This window comes from Anarhichas minor, unplaced genomic scaffold (genome assembly GCF_050575085.1).
Source record: "Anarhichas minor isolate MPS153535 unplaced genomic scaffold, ASM5057508v1 ptg000026l, whole genome shotgun sequence".
NCBI classification, from domain to species: Eukaryota; Metazoa; Chordata; class Actinopteri; order Perciformes; family Anarhichadidae; genus Anarhichas; species Anarhichas minor.
The window spans coordinates 6,504,274-6,523,366 of NW_027466472.1; the positions used below are offsets into that span (position 1 = coordinate 6,504,274).

Genomic DNA, 19,093 nt, shown 5'->3' on the forward strand with positions numbered 1-19,093 from the left:
CTTTTTTTTTTTTTTTTTTTTTTTACAGCTGGACACCAAAAGGCTCTGTTAATATTTAGCACCATTGTAAATTGGACCTCAAGGTCTCAGAGGATTAGTCATCCAGACCAGAGTAGCCAGCCAGTAATGAAAATGTGGTTACTTTAAAAAGTTTCACAAAGACAGCTAAGGACAAAGTCTAGTGAAGCAAGCAATGCCCACATATTTGAATCTTCTTAAGCTTCTGAAAACAACTTGTAGCCAAACATTCAGTCTGCCTGACTGTTTTGAATGTGTCTGTATGACCTTGTTATTCTAAAAGTGCGGTCTGGGAATCCACTGAAGAATTATTCATAATTATGTCGAGTGAATTAGTTTTACTGCTGCCAAAATGTTGTACACATTTTAACTATTGGGTGATAATTCTGCCTTTTCTGAAAGTGATACCGTTTTGTAATGAAACCAGTGAGAGACGTGTTTTGGGACAAGCCAAACTGTGACTACTCTGACCTTCTGGGGCAAACAGATGGCAAAGGCCGAGCACAAGGCCTCCGAAGCAGACCGTAAGCAAAGGTGAAGAGCCGTCAGTGACATCTGGTGGTCCTGCAGCGTGCATGTTTGTGTACACACAATATATGTAGGTGTGCTGAGCGACATGACTCCACAGGCTCAGTCTGTATTTAGAGGTGTTTACATGGGGAACATCTGGATAAAGCCTGAGGTCACTGAGGGTGTTCCCTTTATTCTCTCCATAAAAGGGCTTTCCCACAGCTGAGGGTTCAGTCTGGTGGGCTTGACCGTTGCAGAAAGACAGACGCTGTAGACTATTTTTCATTTGGGTTTTTGCTTACATGAAGAAAAAAAAATTAAATCAGGACCAAAACGTATTGCCGCATGCTCTTCGTTTCTCTGAATCTCTACAACAGAGGTGTAGAGTGAAAAGTTAGACAAATTGTTATCTAAACACAGCCAGCTGTGAAATAAATGTACCAAATAAATATAGTCTAAAATGGCCTATTTGTAGTTTCAAAGTAAAAAGTATCGTTTTTAGAAGTCCTAGCTATAGACCTTCTTCACAGCCGACATTTTGACATGTCATAGTAGGAAAAGCACAGGTGAAACTGAAAACATTAATGATGACTGAGTCCCATTAAGTGTCCCAGTAAGCTATTCCAGTGAGCCATGCACACACAGACACACACACACACACAATACCAGGGCCTCCACTAAGTGGAATGCAGCTTTTCCCACGATGAAGAGTCAAAATATCGGATGCGAGGTCTATTAGCACTACTATTTAACACCTGCCCCAATCGCCAACACTTGCTGTTGCCAGAACAACGACATGCTTCACAAGACACACCAGGCGAGTACTGTAGATCATGTTCACTTGAATCTTTATTGTTTTCATCATTCAACATAGATAATAGGTAACCATGTGGTTTAAAATGAGAGGATAAAAAACAGAGGATTAGCTGAGCCCGTTGGTAAAATATTGCTTAACCTTGAGAGGAACAACACAGCTGCACGGACAGAGAGGTTTCCATTGGCGGGACACAGAAGCACATTTATTCTGGAGTAGATATCATCCCTCTCAGTCTCCTCTTCCTCTTCCTCTTCCTCTCCACCCTAAAGCCAGAAACTTTTCAACACCGTCAGTACAAGAGGTGAATTTGTACACTAGCATCAACAGGTACTCTGAGTAAAACCAACTACTTTTCTGTGCAATATATTGTGAAATATACCTATTATCCTAAATATCACTGAAAATACATACAGTAGGATGGTAGGGTACTCCCACTTTCTCTACTATTCATAATACCATTGAGAGACTTGCGTGTAAATAACAGGACACTATGCAATTATTTAAAAAGAAAATGTGTGTGACTAGTATTTTATACACGTGTGTATTTAATCTTCTAACCACAAATTACCCCCCAAAATATTTGGCACAATCTTGACAGAGAGAAATACAACGGCAATGAAAAAAAACAACAACAACCAAGTACAAAGGATTTTAAATTAACGCAGAGAGAACATCTAATCTAACCATGCACGAAGTAAGGCAACCTACTGCAGAATTTTTTTTAAGATATAGAAAAAGATACAGTGTATGCACCAAGAGGAGTGCACCTATTTCTACCACACCTGTAAGGACTGCTGTCAGCACTGTCTGCTGAGTTTACACTTAGAAATTTAGGCTTTTGGGATGCTGGCCTTGCCGACGGACAGACTGTCTGGTGCAGACTAAAGTCACCCCCATTGTACAGCAGAGGTTACTGGTAGTGTCGCCCATCATCAATAACTAAAGTAATGCAGTATTCTCTTATGCTACAATAAAGCCTTATTGGAAAATATATTTATCATATTCCGGATTTATTCTTTTTAAACTACAGTATGTCTTTGATTATTTTTTCTCCATTTTACATTCAATTTTGTTTTAGGCTGTTTTTCTTAAGAAATACTTCAAGATTTATACTGACTTTCTGTATATATATGTATACATATAAATGTGTGTGTGTGTGTGTGTGTGTGTGTGTGTGTGTGTATGCACAAGTGTACATGAGCAGTGTACAGCTTCATGTGTACATGTGTCGGGATTGTTGTGTTTTACAAATCCTTTGTCTTGATGAGGGTAACCAAAGGCTTGTCGTCAGGACTGTAGTCTTCGTAGGCGATGGGAGTGGCATCGTACATGGCAGGCCTGGACTTCTTGCCAAATCTGATAAGAAAGCATAAACACAACGACTGCATCAATATTGCATCCTCGAATAAAGTTTGTCAATGTAGCCCATGTACTTTGTTGGTACTGACTGAGTGATACGGTGACAGATACAGAGTAAAGTAACTTTTATTAAAAGGTCACTTTAGTGTTTTAGTGTTGCACTTCTATAAAGTTAGGGGGACTCATAACAGACAGTAAATTAAACGTCAAAATGTAAGCAGCAGAGCCTGTAATATCCTATCTTTTAGCTTAAAACCACTGGATCCGTCAGCATCATTTTGTTAGACCCTCCCTGCCTTTTAAATGTCCCTGTGCTTCAAACTCAACGCCCACAGATTGTAAATCAGGCTGTCTGCTAGAGATTTTAACTTTCCCCGCCCAAGCTGAGATAATCACAGCTGATAACATCATCATGTTCTCCAACGTTATAAAAGAAGAAAGCTTCTCCAGAGCAGCAAAACTGTTTTCAGAGGGGAGTAAGATACTCCCCCATGACTCGCAAACTGACTTGAGCTTCCAGTTTATTCTTGACCTTGGAAACAGCAATGGACTTACTTGCTTTTATTGGGAGTCACGAGGTCCACAAGCTCCAGGAAAACACAGTGAGGGGACCATGAGGTGAGATTGTGAACTGACCTTTATCTGTGAACTTGGTGCTTTTACTTACTTTTGCATTCTTTAAAGGGAAACCCCACCAACACATAGGCTACGTACATACACACATAAAGCTCTGACATTAATTAACACTCTTCCTGTGAGACTTAGTCAATCCGTCAATATATTCAGATCCCGTCACTGACCTGGCGTGGCGGATGGAAGCGATGGCGTTGCTGAACTCGCTGTCGATGCTGCGGCAGTTGTAGAACTCCTGGTAGGCGTGGCGCGACGAGCCCTGGTACTCGATGCGGCTGATGCGGCAGATGCCCACGATGAGGATGATGAGCATGAGGACGAAGGCCACACACAGCGCTCCGATGATGATGTAGAGGGAGTGACGGGGCATGTTGGTCAGGGTGTCCTCAGTGTGTGCTGGTTTCCACTGCAGGTCTGAGACAGACACACGCACACAGTCGTGTTTTCATCACTTTAGAGGACGTTACATTGACTTACATTTATTTCTTGGAGACTTACCCTAACACTTACCATAACTGCTACTTGCCCAATCCTAACCCTTACACCAACTTTAACCTAAACCTGACTTTACTCTAACCTTAAACTAAGTCTTTCCCCTATAATGTAATGATTTACGTTAAGGGGACGTGCCTCTTGTCCCGAAAAGGAAGGCGAGTCCCCACATTGTGACTATGTAAACAGATTTATGTCCCCACAACATGAGTCATGCACACACACACACACACACGCGGACTTACGGATCTCACAGCTGGGCCCCACCCACCCAGGTGGACAGTGACAGGTGAAGCCATTTGATTGGTCAATGCAGGTGCCTCCATGGTGACAAGGGTTGCTCTCACAGTCGTTGACGTCGACCTCACACGTCTCCCCTGAGTGGACATGTAAGGTTGTGTTCAATGACAACTAGAGCAACACAGGCAAGAGCAGGAACCGAGGCTCACAGTGTTCTGACTACTGACGCAGTTGTATACAAATCCAGGTTTTACACACCTAAGAATTATGTGTCACAATCATTTGATAACCCTGCCATGTGAATCATACTAATAAGGTAGCCGGTCTTATAATGGCACCAGCGCTCACCCAGGTATCCAGGTGGGCAGGTGCAGGAAACATTGAGTCCTGCACTCTCACAGTGGCCTCCATTTTGGCAGTGCATCTTCAGACAGGGATCCTTGTAGATTTCACAGTGTCTGCCTGCACACACACACACACACACACACACAGAACATGTCCTATGAAAACCATAACACACAATAGTCTATGTAGAAGTAGAGCAAACTCACAGATGTGTGCCTGCATCTAGAAATAACCTAACTCTGTCATATATACATACATACCGTCAAACTGTGGCGTGCAGACACACTCATAGGCATTGATGAGATCCCTGCAGGTGGCGTAGTTCTGGCAGGGGGCAGACAGACACTCATTGTACTCCTCTTCGCAGTACAAGCCATGGTAACCTTAATGGGACACACAACAGTATATAATAACGTAAGAGTCATTTAATAATTAATCATGTTATTTCGCTGATGCAACCAGAAGATGTTCTAACCTTGAGGGTTTTGCTGAAAATTGCATGCTGAATTTAACTGTGATCAGCAGTTAGTGTAAGTCATTAACTTTTACTGATCTTACTTCTCAAGTGTTGCGGTGTAGCATTTGATGGTGCTATGGGACCTGCATGTCTGTAAAAACAACCTTAGACTCATCGTGAACATTAAGATTAGTCATCACTTTCTCTTTCCCTATGCAGAGAGCAGTTTCATCATGGAGCTCCACATTCATTTTAGATTGTTTCTCTTCACTACTGGTCCACAGGAAGAATGCACAAGACACAGCTAACAGTGTAGCAACACATTTTGGGATTTGCTTGGATTGAATTCGTTAGAAAAGTGTGAATATATTGTTAAGCCCAGTATTTTGCCTTGTTTCAATGGCATTGGGCATCAGGTCAAATGGCATGCAGTGCACTGTGTTTTCCATAGGATGGCAGCTGTGTACTGAGGCAGGGTAGGCCGGCAACATCTGAAAACACTGTCAGTGTACGAGTAACAGAATCAGTGAATCTGTTTGTCAGATAATATTTAGAAGCTAAAAAGAAAAATACAAAGTGTAATGTACAGCTTGTGTCCGCACGCTGTTTAAACAGTTTGTGGGCTAGTCATGAGGATACAGCTATTAGAAACACAGGAACAACTCAAGGACAGAGTGAATGTCAGTATATGTTTTGTAAGTCAGTTCCTATGTATTTAAATCTGCAGTATTTAGGCTGACCAATAGTTGTAATGTATGTAAATGCACTGATAATTGGATGTACCTTCATATACCTGATCACACTCACAGCTGCTCTTCGTATAAACGCTCCACCATCTACGACTTGAGAACCAAAATCACCAGAGGACCAAAGTCTCTCGAGTCCTTACACGACTATGTGCAGCAATCTGTTTTCATTAGCGCTGCTCCCACTTTGACTACATTTCTTAACCGAATCCCAGCGCTGACAAAGTTTCAACCAAACCTCCCTGGGCCTTAGCTAACATGTGTTTGGGGAAGGAGAGAGGGGGAATTAATGAGGAGCCCGGTTAGAGCCTCTCGGGTCCCATCTGTGAAATGCCAGTGAAATGTCAAGTGCCTTTCCAAGACTGCCTGCTTTCTGTGAGCTGGCTGGTGGGCTGGCAGCCTCTCAAGTGAGCTGGATTACAGGAAGCTGAAGGATGGATCCTTCCACGTATCAGCTCCCCGGCAGCCTTCTTTTAGACAGCCATCAAGCATTTACACAACACATACACACACACACACATTAGCACACTTATCCATGGCAGATAAGCACACGTATTACTGTATCTATGAGCACACACACACACAGACAAACACTCATACCTCAGACACCAGCTGGCATTCTGATGAGCTGGAGAAAAGGTCAATTTTGGTCCAAAACACTGTGTGTGTGTGTGTGTGTGTGTGTGTGTGTGTGTGTGTGTGTGTGTGTGTGTGTGTGTGTGTGTGTGTTCACTGTAATGTCTGCTAATTACAAATCGCCCATTTCACCAATCCCATTAGACAGGGAGGTCTGAGTGGAGACATTTGATTGGATGGCAGCATCTGCTTAACTGGCATAGTCACAGACACAGGCAATTGATTGCGAGCCCCCCCGCCCACACACACACACACACACACACACACACACACACACACACACACACACACACACACACACACACACACACACACACACACACACACACACACACACACACACTTCACCATGACAACCAGACAACAGAGGATGAAAGGGGAATGAGGTGACGTAAACGGCAGGAAGATAAAGACAAGGAAGGACAAAGGGACACGTAGAAGAAGGAAAAAATATGAAAGAAATGCAAAATAAAAAAAAGAATAAGACTCAGGCTGTTGGGAAGAAAAAAGATATCTGAATAATTGGAAAGCAACGGACGACTGCTCTGCATGCCGTGACAGAGCAAGAGTGAAGGAATTTGAATAAACACGAAGAACATGATTTACGGAGGGATTATGGACTCAAGAAATAACGGAAATATTTAGGAAACTGTTTCTCAGGTTAGAAAAAGAGCTAGAAAAAAAGCTCATACATCATTTAAAATACAAATCAATAAGGGACAGAACGGCTCTGTGGCAATTCGTCTGTGTCCTGCAGACTATCAAGACATGTCTGTACCATCCTGGTTGAAGCAAGAGAGACAACAAAGAGAATGTAAGAATGGGAGAATTGACTGAGAGATCCAGATGGTGAATGGCTTATACATCTGACTGACAGATGATATAAACAGAGAGCAGTAAGGGCAAAGTTTCAAATGATGTTTATGGGCCAGTGGGTAAGTCATCTATCTCTCCATCCCAGCAAGGTAATTGCAAGACAGTGGATAATGATAAGTCATCATTCCACTCAATTGATTTCATCACAGAGGCATCGATGCAAGCGCCGCAATCGCCCCGTCTAAAAATAACTCATCATTCACCCAGACGATATTTACTGCAACTCTTGAGTCTGAGCTCATGCTAGAAGTCACCGTCTTTCCACTCATCACTAAGCTCTATGTGCTGGTTGTAAAGCCAGATTTAGAGTTCTGATGGATTCACAAGGTATCTTATAGCTGTGGGTGGATTTTTGAATGGGAGTATCGAGCACAAAGGGTCCGAGGGATCAGGGGTCCGAAGACAATAGCTTCTGTTGGAAGTGACTTATATAAACAATTTGTGTGATGGAAAGTCCAAGTGGTAAGTCTTGTCTTGATCAGGTTTCTTTGGCTCCTGATTGTTTAAAGTATCTCCCAATATCAAGTGTGATGGGATATAATCTATTCCTGCTTGACATAAAATCTGCACCACAGGTTTCATTTGACGGTTTCCTCTAGGATTTTCTTTAACATTTGTGGAGAGGGGAGTCAGGGTGGATCAGCTGTGACGGGGAAGCTTTGGGGAAAAAGGTTGACAGGCTGTCATCTTTAGCATGAACAAAATACTTCAGTTCAGGATCTCTTTACAACCAACAGTCCTTCTGTAAGACTCCTGCAGCACAAACACTCAAACTAACTGTACCTTTAAAGTAGGTTCAGACTCTATCCAGTCCAATGGCACATGTAGCATGTGACATTGACATGTAGAAAATTGGCAAGAGTTGCAAAGTCCTATAACAGATGCCCTTTTTATTCAGTAGATACTGTTCAACAAATAACTAAAAACAAGGTGAGCAGCATGACATCAGCTGCCATCAGCACCCTGAACCTTTTCTGCAAACCTTACTAAACCGCTCACCTGGGACACACAGACACCTGTAGCTGTTGCCCACGCTGCGGCAGACCCCATGGGCGCAGGGGTTTAGGGCACAGAAGTCCACCAGCTGGGCACATGTCGGGCCGGTGAAGCCTGCTGTGCAGCTACAGCCGAAGCCCATGGGGCCGGGACCCTGGGCGTAGCATGTCCCGTTGTTGTGACAGGGGCCGGAGGCACACGGGTCCACCTTCTGCTCACATGTGGCCCCCTGGTAGCCTGCAAGAGAGGAGAAGGTGTGAAATACACAGAGAGAAAAATAGAGAGAAAACCATGGGGAACCAGCACAAAAATAATGAAAGTCCTCATATGCCTGGAAGAAAACTTGGTTCCCTTATCAACTAGAAAACATTAAGCAACAGAGCTGAGGTGCAAGAGCAGCCCTATTGCCAACACTGCAGTCTAATTTGGTCATTTCAAGGCTTCAAATGAAACCACTTGCAACAAGGTGGGGAGAGTGGCACAGCAGGGGTTGAGTTAGTGTAGATCAGGTGGTGCAGTGCAATATGTGACATCCACTTTGGCATGGACTCTTCTGTTTATTATTAAGACTGCCTCTTAATGCAAATAGGCTCAAAAAGACACGTCTGTGGGTTTCAGGGGCACCCAAAGACCTTTGGACTTGGAGGTAGAGTGAGTTTTGTCTTTACGTTGATTTAAAAAATCATTTACACAAACTCAAAATATGATTTTATTTATGTCTTTAATTGAAGGTAGAGTCTGCACTGGATGTTTTGTAAGCCACTTAACTTAAGTGATGCACACGTGCTTCATTCAGTGTGGGTGCCTTAATTAAATCTCGTGGCAAAGCACGAGGGAGTAAAATTATGTACACAGAATATGTGCACAAACTTCAGACACAAAATGTTATGCTTGCACAACCAGTAATTCATTCCACATAGATAGGCCTGTCACAATAATTATGTTATTGACTTATCTCTTTTTGACATTTTAAGTAATTTTGGGAAACACACTAATAATCATTCTTGCTGAGTTAGATGATAATATTGACGCCCCTTTAATGTCTGCAGGTTTAGTAGGATATGAATCTACAGCCAGGAGGCAATTAGCTTAGCTTAGCATAAAGACTGGAAGCAGACTGGCTTCTTCCAAAGTTTAGAAATGCTGCACGCCTATCAGCACTTATTAAATTCACTAAACAACACATTGGACCTCATTTGTTTAATTCATACATGAACGGAAACATTTTGGGGGAGTTACGTGCTGTCGGAGAACCAGATTAGCCGTTTCCTCCTAGTACAGAATTCGTGGAACAACCGGTTTGCTGTAGATTCGTATTCTAACGGACTTCTCATCTAACTCTCAGGGGAAAAAGCGAATATAGGTCTTTCTCAAAATGTGAAACTATTCTTTTAATGACTGCCTAAAGACTTTGCAGAAGCCAGTGTGGGGAGAGCGAAGGCACTGATAAAAGATAATATACTGAGAAAAATACAGCACGTGATTTGGATCTGTCATCATCTACTACCCCAAACCACATCATGCTCTTTTGTTTTATGCCTTCCTCCTCGTTGTTGAAGACAAAAACAGACCGTGAAAGCAGCTCAACAGAAAATGAATTCTTGCTGTTGACAGGAACGACTAAACTATTGTGTTAAAAGGAGAGTGGTGGTGTTTCTGTCGTGCTTTTTACCGTCTTTGTGGGGTGACGGGACGTGAAGAAGAAACCAGTGGCGTCAACACACAACCACTCATTAGCATGTGAGCCTCTGCTATTCTCACCTCACCTCCTCGTCTAAAAATAACTTCCTCCCTCTTTTCTTCAAGCCCTTCTCCCCCTCTGTCTTCACCTCCCCATGAGAGCAGCTACTGTACTGCAGAGCGGGAAAAAGACTCTCCTCTGTACATGTATACACCTCGCAGTAATATACAGTGGCTTCTCTGATTTACAGTAACACCGTAGCAAACCCCTGTGCTGACTGCACACTCCATTGAGCCAATGAAGAAATCTCAAGCATCCATTGATCTGCGAGACTTTATTTCACTGGGTGAGGAGGACATGTATCATTCAACAGCAGAGAGGCAAGAGTAATCTGCAGCAGACATCTCACCCAAATCTCTCTCTTTCTCTCTCTGTTCCTTTTGCACTCCTTCCTCGTCTCCTCTCCCTTTCCCCACACTTGCAAAACACACAGATGCTAGCCCACGCACACACACTTAGACACCTTCTTGCATACATTTAATTTCATGATTTGTATTTAATCTGTCATTGTTGAATCCCTTGCTTTCCACAGTGTTTAGCTTCTTTGCTCTGCCAAAGAATTTCCACCTCTTGAGCTCAAACGGTTTCTGTTTATTTGTCTACATTTCTATCCAAACATGCACACACACACACACACACACACACACACACACACACACACACACACACACACACACACACACACACACACACACACACACACACACACACACACACACACACACACACACACACACACACACACACACACACACATAGTAACATGGGACCTGGCTGACATAGAGGTGTCTGTTCATTCCTGCTGCCGGCATTCAAACCTGCCAACATTAAAAGCAGTTAACAGTTTAAATTTAGCCAGCTCGCTCACTCCCCCCCCCCCCCCCGCCCTGATGGTTCTGACTGGAGGCAGTCACAGTACTGACACGCACACTTCCTCTTCTGCCAGTGCGTATAAGTGTGTCTGTGTGTGTGTAAGTGAAAGAAAGTTAACAATGTGTGGCAGTCTCTGATGAGGAGTGAGAGTGCAAAATTTACTTGAGCACATCTTGTGAAAATCTAATTTTTAAATGGTATTCCTGCAGATTTTAGCTCTTCATCACTTTACTTTGAACTGACAGAAAAAAATGGAAGGCAGTCAGAGTAGAGACCTTAAATGTCAGATTATACAATTATTTATATCAAATACAATTAATTTTTTATGTTAAATTGTAAACATCCCGTCCATTTAGACATCCAGAGTCCATTTAGTTTGTATATCTCTCTGGAAAGCTGTTTTTTATTTATTTAGATATGCTGTTGACAGGGAAACAAATATTACCTTCTATTCCGGCAGGGTGGATCTATTTTAACATCCCTGCCTCCCTTGTGATGTAGCAAATGAAAATACAGCTTTTGCTCTCATAGTGATCACAGAGTCGATGCCTCTATGATGACATCTGCGACAGTTGTCATGCCATCCATCATTGTATTTATTGCTTCCGTCTGTGCTGGGACATTGCAAGTCAACATGGAGATGTCATTTATTGGGGTGGGAGGGTAGACCTGTATCTGTGCCTCTGTGCCTGTTCATTTGGCCGTCTGAGTGTGCTTACATTTCTTTACCTGTGGAGGACACTACTGTATAAATCAACTCCTAATTATTATGTACTGTGAAGCATCCTACTCTTTTCTGTCCTTGTGACTGAACTTGTGACTTCTGCTGCAAACAGAGAGACAAGGACTTGGAATGAACGCTTGAGGAACAACAAACTTTTTAACACATTTTGTATTCTCCTCTCTCTTTGGTATCTCTTTGGTATGAAAGGTTTTACACAAGAGATACGTACTTGGACTTGGAATTGTAATGAAATCTTTTTTTGATACAAGATGAAATGTTCTCTTCTCCTTGGAAACAATACTCTAAAGTATCACCTTTACAGTACTCATGTTAAAAAAATAAACACATTCTGATGTAAAACATTACCTTCTACTTTTGATTATTTGCCCGAAGGCTGTTTACATTTAAATAATCCTCCCCTGATGTGTTCGTCACTATGGAAGCACATCTCTGCTCATCTCTGAGTGCTTCCTTTAACACACACAAACTTGTTTTTGTCTCCTATGAATAGATGCAAGTCGTTTTTTATCTCTTCCTTGAAGTCCTACCCAACCCACAACATAAACACAACACTTTCTTTAACAGACAAATGACGCCGTGGTGTCAGTCAGCAGTCCTGAACCTTCACCTCAACCTTACTCGTCCTCATGATGCACAGTGTGACTGAATGAACAGATTTATTAAAAGACTTTCTTGATGCTGTGTGTGTGTTTTCTTGCAGGAGTGTGCGAGTGTTGTTCAGCATTCTGATTCAAGTATTGATTGATAATTTGTTAAACAGCGTGCGCCATTCTGAGACATCCTCTTCTATGGATTTCCCATTCTGAGTTTTTATGAGTGGAGCTCTTCTTTTTTTTTCTGGTTGATTATATTCCTGCTAATCTTGGAAGTTTTACTTTTTTTGATTTGATTATTATTCTTTTCAACATGTATTACTGTCTGTCCGTCCAGGGAGAAGAATCCCTCCTCAGTGTACCTCCTGTAGGGACTTTTTCTCTATCCGAAGTGACAGTCCAGGGACAGAGGGTTTGTCTGCTGTACCGATTGTAAAGCCTCGAGGCAAATTTGTGATTTGTGATATTTGGCTATATGAATAAAATTGATTTGACGTTCTATATTTATTCCAAACAAACTGCCTAAATATTTCAAACTATTCATACGGCAACATGAAATCACTTTCTCAGCACAAACTTGATCAGTCTTAGTAAGCCATGACAGTGTGACAGTGAGCCAGCATGCACAATACCAGGACTCGTTCATTTCATTATTTATACTACTGTGCTTTTACTACTGTGACATCTCAAAATGTCTTGTATGAAAAAGACCTATGGTTAAATGGTTTGCGATATTGCAAAGCTGGACATGTTTTCCTAAATGCTGTATTAGTCACTTTGGTGATTAAACAAAAAGAAAATGGTCCGAGGCAGTTTGACATATTGATTTACCGTGCTGCTATACATGAAAAATAAATGCTCAGAGGTAATTGGTCCAAAAGGTCTCTCGGACCCAGAATTATCCAATAAGCTGATGAAATCTTTAAAAGCCCTCTTTCAACAGTCTCCCAGCACTAATATAGACGTGCTGGCGTGGTCTTCACCGCCTTTTCTCTCGTTTAATTCATAATCCACCACTTGTGACGTAGGTATTTTCATTACTTCCCTCATTGGAGACCTTGTTTTTCTTGGCAGCTGCAGATTACCAATTCAGTCAGGTGTTGCAGTGTGAGTGAGACCTCCTACAGATCGAGAATGAACTGACTGCTGGGAGCTATACCTGGAACAATGAAACAACCTTCCCGCCAGCTTTTACATCCATCTGCTGTTTCTTTATTTATGTGGCCGGGGCCCATTGTTATCTAATGTTTCCCCTGTGTTCTAAGAGTGAATATACACTCCGGCTACACCGTTGCCCGTATGTGGTGTACGTTAATCACAAACTAGTGCGCTCTTATTGAGAAATGCAGTTTTACAGTCACAGATTTCCCCAGAGAGGCTGATGCAGGTCGCTGAGGCTATGAGGACTAATTAGGATAGAGGAGGAAGGTTTAAATTAAGCATCTCAGTGGCACAGATACTGTTAAACAGACACACAGGGTGTATAATAACTGGAATCAGACAGCTGAAAAATACACTTTTTCTGTCTATATGTTCCCCTCTGTGCGTTTGTTTTTTCACATAGAAACACAAACATCACAAGCTGTCGGATTTTGGCAGAAATGCTTGCGTAATGTGTATATTAAATTTTCATCCAGAAATATGTTTATTTTCATTTTAAAACTATAATACTGTGCACTCATATCTATTTTAAAAACCCACAAAGCAAATAAAGATTAAAAAATATATTACAAAATGTCAATAAATTTGATTCCTACCTTCGGGACAATAGCACCGGGGCCCGGCCAAGCTGCTGAAGCAAGTGGCTCCGTTCTTGCAGGGCTGAGAGAGGCAGTGGTCAACCAGCAACTGGCAGCGCTCCCCTTCATAACCTGAGAAAAACACAGTTTATAATCACTACTACTACTTGATTTATTTCATTATATTCAGTCAAATGCAGCTAAACGTGATCTGTTTAAGATTGAGCGAAACAAAATCAACTACTAATAAACAGCCAAGTCATGACAGGAATTCAAAAGCTGGACTTTAAGTGTTTTGCTATTTTTTTACTTGCTTTTAAAATGTTTGAGTTATGAACGATTGTTTTTTACTTGCATGCAAATCTGGTTTATTGCAAAGATTTTTTTGGGGAACCCCAGCAAGAGAGGCAACTAATGGGGATTGAACTAAAGATATACAGAATTATCATTAATGTCCACAAAATCCACCAATTTGAGCTAACTTTTCTCTGTATGCATCTTCTGTTTCCTGTTTAATTTTTCCGGTCAGCTGCCCACACTGCTTGTTAGCACAGTTCCCTAATGGGGAATGACAGGCAATCAGCGGTCACCTCCGACATTTACCTTCCTACGCTTCAAGTCCCTGCCCTTAAATAAATCTGACAAGGTTAAAGGTTCAACACGATCTCATCTCTGTTCCTGTGCTCTTATTCAGAGAAACAATGAGAGAGGGTTCCAGTTTTTACATCACATAGCTCTTAACAAACCAAGACCTTAGCAAGGCTGAGACTATTCATCTAGCCTTATACACATGTGTATACAGCTTTGTCTGTGTTTGAAAGCATCCAGCATGACACACACGCACACACACACACACACACACACACACACACACACACACACCTGGTGGGCAGGCACATGTGAAGTTGCGTCCTTCACCCCCCTGTCTAACGTCGGTGCAGGTGCCGTTGCTGTGACAAGGTCGGCGGTGGCAGGCGTCGAATTCCTCACAGAAGATTCCAGTGTAGCCGTCCTCACACTCGCAGAAGAAAGTGCTCTGCAAGACACACACACACACACACACACACACACACACACACACACACACACACACACACACACACACACACACACACACACACACACACACACATACATTTCACAAGTCAAATCAACGAGCCTTGAAGGCGAAACGACCGGAGATAGCGATGACAGGAAAAAAATCTTGTGAAACAGAAATAATGAGATTGCACATTGTAAAATTATTCAGAAACATAACAATGCACTAACAAGCAGCCGAGACACAGTTAAATAAATAATTTCCCGATAATGATAAAAAGAGAGAAACCGTGAAATGGTGTCTGCAACACCTCCCTCTATTTTTCTACTTTAGTTCGGGGTTTTTTTAGGTTTCTTTAAGTTCAACGTATGGAGAGGGGACTAACGGGTCTCTGGTGGTTCCTCCGTCTTCAGGGGTGCGGCTATACCAGACCCGAGACTCGCATGCATTTTGATCACAAAATTAATGAAACTGTGATTCCCTACTGCTAAACATATGTCATGTTGCATTGCTGTAATCTGTGGCATTGCGCTGTGTTGCTCTGTACGATTCTGACTCGTGTTCTTTTGTTTTCTGTTGTGCTCTGCATTGCTACACTTTTGTGAATAATGATCAACATGCGCTGGACACAACGCTTGCAGCTGCAGTGATAATGTTGGGTTGAATTAAAATGGAAGGTTTTCTTCTGTTTGATGTGCAGATGCATTCTTGTTATGTAAGGTGTGAAGTGAGCTGTAAGCATCTGGATGCTGGAACTTTCTCCTGTGCCTTTCAGCTTCATTCGCTTATGTTTTGTTTTCATGAGAAGAAACATCATTTCTCACCTCGGAGGGCTGTGTGATACATTTGCCTTTCCCGGAGCACTGAGGGTCACTGAAGCTGCTGCCGGGCTCCACACAGCTGCTGGCTTTCACCGTCAGGTTGAGACGCAGGGTGACCTCCGGGGCTGTGGGGGTGCCCACACGCAGCACACCTATCACAGAGGAGTTGAGGGCCTTTTAAACTATTCACGTGTCATTTTTATTCATTCATTTATTACATTTTATAATAAATATGTAATGCATATAGGCCGATAGTATGAAATAAATGAGCCCCATGTCTTTGTAGAGAAAATGTCTTAATTCTAGAGAGGTTTATTAGAAGAATATGCAAACAAACAGCGTTTTAAAATGCGCTTTGATTTGACCTGCTCTAGCGGCGTGGCTTTAGGGATGGCAATGATGGTATGCCGGTTGGACAACCACCATCTCCACAACTATTGGATGAGTCTTATACAGACATTCATGGTACCCAGAGGATGGATCCTATTATCTTTTCCCTTGACCTTTCCTCTAGCGCCACCACGGGGTTGTCATTTGTGGTTTTGAGTGAAATGTCTATAACTATTGAAAGAAATGCCATGACATTTGGGTCATTCATGTCCCTCTTATTCATTTATTAACTTTGGTGATTCCCTGACTTTTCATAGTCCCATCATCAAGTTTAAATGTATCCATTACTTTGGTTTAGGACCTGCTTAGCTTATGACCTTCCCATTAGCCCCGGCTGTACTTGGTGTTTAGTGCTAATAAGCAATGTTAGGATGCTAACAGTCTAAACTAAGATGGTGAACATGATAAACATTATACCTCCTAAATATCACTATGTTAGCATTGTCATTGTGAGCATTTTGGCATTTAGCTGCCTATGCACAGCCTCAAAGAGCAGCTAGCATGGCTGTAGACTCTTGAAGATGCTTTAGGACATATTTTAAATAACTCCCTCCCTAAAGTAAACCTTGCTGCCAAAAAACAATTAACCCCCATGTGGCTAAAGGTGTTAAAGAACTGATGCAGGCAGCTCTTCATTGTGACTGAAATAGAGTGCATGCCTCTCTATCTTGTCTCTCTGGGTCTAGAAGTTCAGAACATCTCTCATTATATCTTCAATCAAAGCAGACAGCGATATGGGCGCTTGGATAAAAATAGCCACATAGTGAATATCAACTGCCATTTTTAGAGCCTGATGTGAGCCAATGAGCTGCGAGGCCACCAATGACGAGACTTTGACGATGCAGTCTCCTCGGCCAATCAGAAGGCCCGACAAAACGACTTATGCTTCTCTGTCACCCCTGACCAAACGATCGTCAGCCCAATGACATCCAATGTTGCACCTGCAGAGTCACCGCTCCATCAGATTGTGAAAGCTCATCGCCAACATTCAGATCCAGTGACGTGTGAAGAGGGAAATGCAACGTCACTGTGCTCCTCCCTCCTTACTGATGCTTTGCATGCATCTTCCTCTTGCAGTTTGACCTTCAGTCCTCCCTCCTTCTGCATCCTGTCTTTCTCTTTAATCCCTTTCTGTTTTGCCGTCTCTTCCCCCGTCTTCCTCCCTCTTTATCTGACTCTTCCTCTCTCCCACCCTCCATTATCCTTCCACCCCTCTGATTTAACTCCCCAATGTCATCTCTCTCTCTCTCTCTCTCTCTCTCTCTCTCTCTCTCTCTCTCTCTCTCTCTCTCTCTCTCTCTCTCTCTCTCTCTCTCTCTCTCTCTCTCTCTCTCTCTCTCCCTCCCTCCCTCTCTCTCTCCCTCTCTCTCCCAAGTTAGAAGACATGTGAAGGTCAGAAGACAGACAGCTTAGTGAAACAGCATCAGGTATGTTGATCACACACACAGAGGTCAACCAGCCTTTCAGACTCTAACTACCCCCCCCCCAACACCCACAATTGTGTGACTTTTCACAAAGTCTGTGTATGTGTCTGTGTGAAGCGCAGTATTAAAATACAGATGGAATATCAGCATAAATAGCCGTTGTTGTTGTTTTTTCAATATGCAAATATAATATTTTGACTCATATATGCAAATATTATGCGCTTCTCCCCAATGTCATGTCAGGAATAAACGCTGTAAATACAATTTTTTTAGATCCATTAATTCCTCAGATGTGTTTGGCTCAGTTGTAAATTAGCTATTTGGAGGTATTAAAAAATGTTAGCTTCTCTATGGTTGTTGGATGAACATATTAAATATCAAATATACAGAGATAATGAAAGTATAATTAAAATGATACATTGTGAGTGAGATTCTGTTGAGTCAATGAACTATATTCTACAGCCTCTCGCCCATTTGTTCACAATAATGATAAAGACGAACTGATATGAATGCTGTTGTGGAAAACTGTATCATGTGCTCGTATACATGACGTCTTACTGAGGAAGTAGTTTTGTCCCAGAGGCAGCGAGCGGTCTGGCACCACCAATCCATCGGGAGCCTGCAGGAACCATATTGTAGTGCCGTTCAAAATGGAGGAACGGAGGAAACCCTCTTCATTCACACGCCACAGCACTGGAGCTCCACTGGCATTCACCACCACCCTAGTTGGAGAGATGAAGCAGGGGAGGGAGGGATGGAGGACGAGGACATGAACGGGTAAGAAGAATCAGAGAGAATATGTGATTATTGTAGACTTTCTCTACAGTTTGGACCAAAGCACAAATTTACAGCGATTGTCGATGATCCCTTTTTAATTGGTGGCAGTTCTCAGCTGCTCTGTTAGCTTTTGTACTGCAGGTCTGCAGTATTCAGTTTGAATAATGGATGGTACCAGACAAAATATATCAAAAGCGCCAAATATAAGAAACACAAACTGCACCATTATTATTTTGTACATCCAGAGAACACTTGATTCATCTTCCCCAGACATCTTGTGACTAAAATGTAAACAAAATCAGCATGAAAGTTAAGATAAATGAACTCATCCTCTATGTGAACTTCTCTACTTCTTCTAATCCTTATTTCAGTCAATTTAAGAAGATTAATGAAACATCGACCTCCATTCTCCACTCATGTCGGTCAGCAGCAACACAGCAAGCTGACAGTCAGGGTCTTACTGGTTGGACACTTTGTCCCGTGTCTGAACCCAGCCTGTTTGTTACTCCAACCTGGCATCATGGGCAGGTCTGGGGAGTAATGGCTGTCAGGGGTTCGGCCCAGTGGGGGGTGGTGTTGAAACACTGTGACCCTCTTGAACACGAGTTGTGAAATACAGGCAGTGTCGTCGGAGGCTATCCTTCATCAGGACCTCATGACAATTTGTACAAAATAGTGAAAACCAAGACGGACCAAATAGAAACTGGAAAAGCAGCAGGTTCAACACGGAGAGAGATGAATAGAAGAGAGAGAGCACAAACAAAGTGTGGGCACTTTGATACTTAAAATAAAATTGCAGTCCATTTTTAATGCTGCTGCAAGGTAA

The 19,093-nt window shown here is 42.4% G+C and overlaps 1 protein-coding gene across 1 annotated transcript in view; it reads right to left on the bottom strand.

The window, feature by feature from the left end:
* Positions 1 to 2,589: 2,589 nt before the first annotated feature.
* dner (delta/notch-like EGF repeat containing) overlaps positions 2,590 to 19,093 on the bottom strand; it is a 44,602-nt gene continuing 28,098 nt past the window's right edge. The window contains exons 4-13 of the mRNA XM_076100854.1: positions 18,049 to 18,212; positions 15,680 to 15,828; positions 14,699 to 14,852; positions 13,835 to 13,948; positions 8,129 to 8,362; positions 4,675 to 4,797; positions 4,418 to 4,531; positions 4,075 to 4,206; positions 3,505 to 3,751; positions 2,590 to 2,701 (exon numbers count right to left, since the gene is read on the bottom strand). Of these exons, the coding sequence (XP_075956969.1) occupies positions 2,590 to 2,701; positions 3,505 to 3,751; positions 4,075 to 4,206; positions 4,418 to 4,531; positions 4,675 to 4,797; positions 8,129 to 8,362; positions 13,835 to 13,948; positions 14,699 to 14,852; positions 15,680 to 15,828; positions 18,049 to 18,212 (1,543 nt within the window). The remainder of the gene's footprint in view (positions 2,702 to 3,504; positions 3,752 to 4,074; positions 4,207 to 4,417; positions 4,532 to 4,674; positions 4,798 to 8,128; positions 8,363 to 13,834; positions 13,949 to 14,698; positions 14,853 to 15,679; positions 15,829 to 18,048; positions 18,213 to 19,093) is intronic.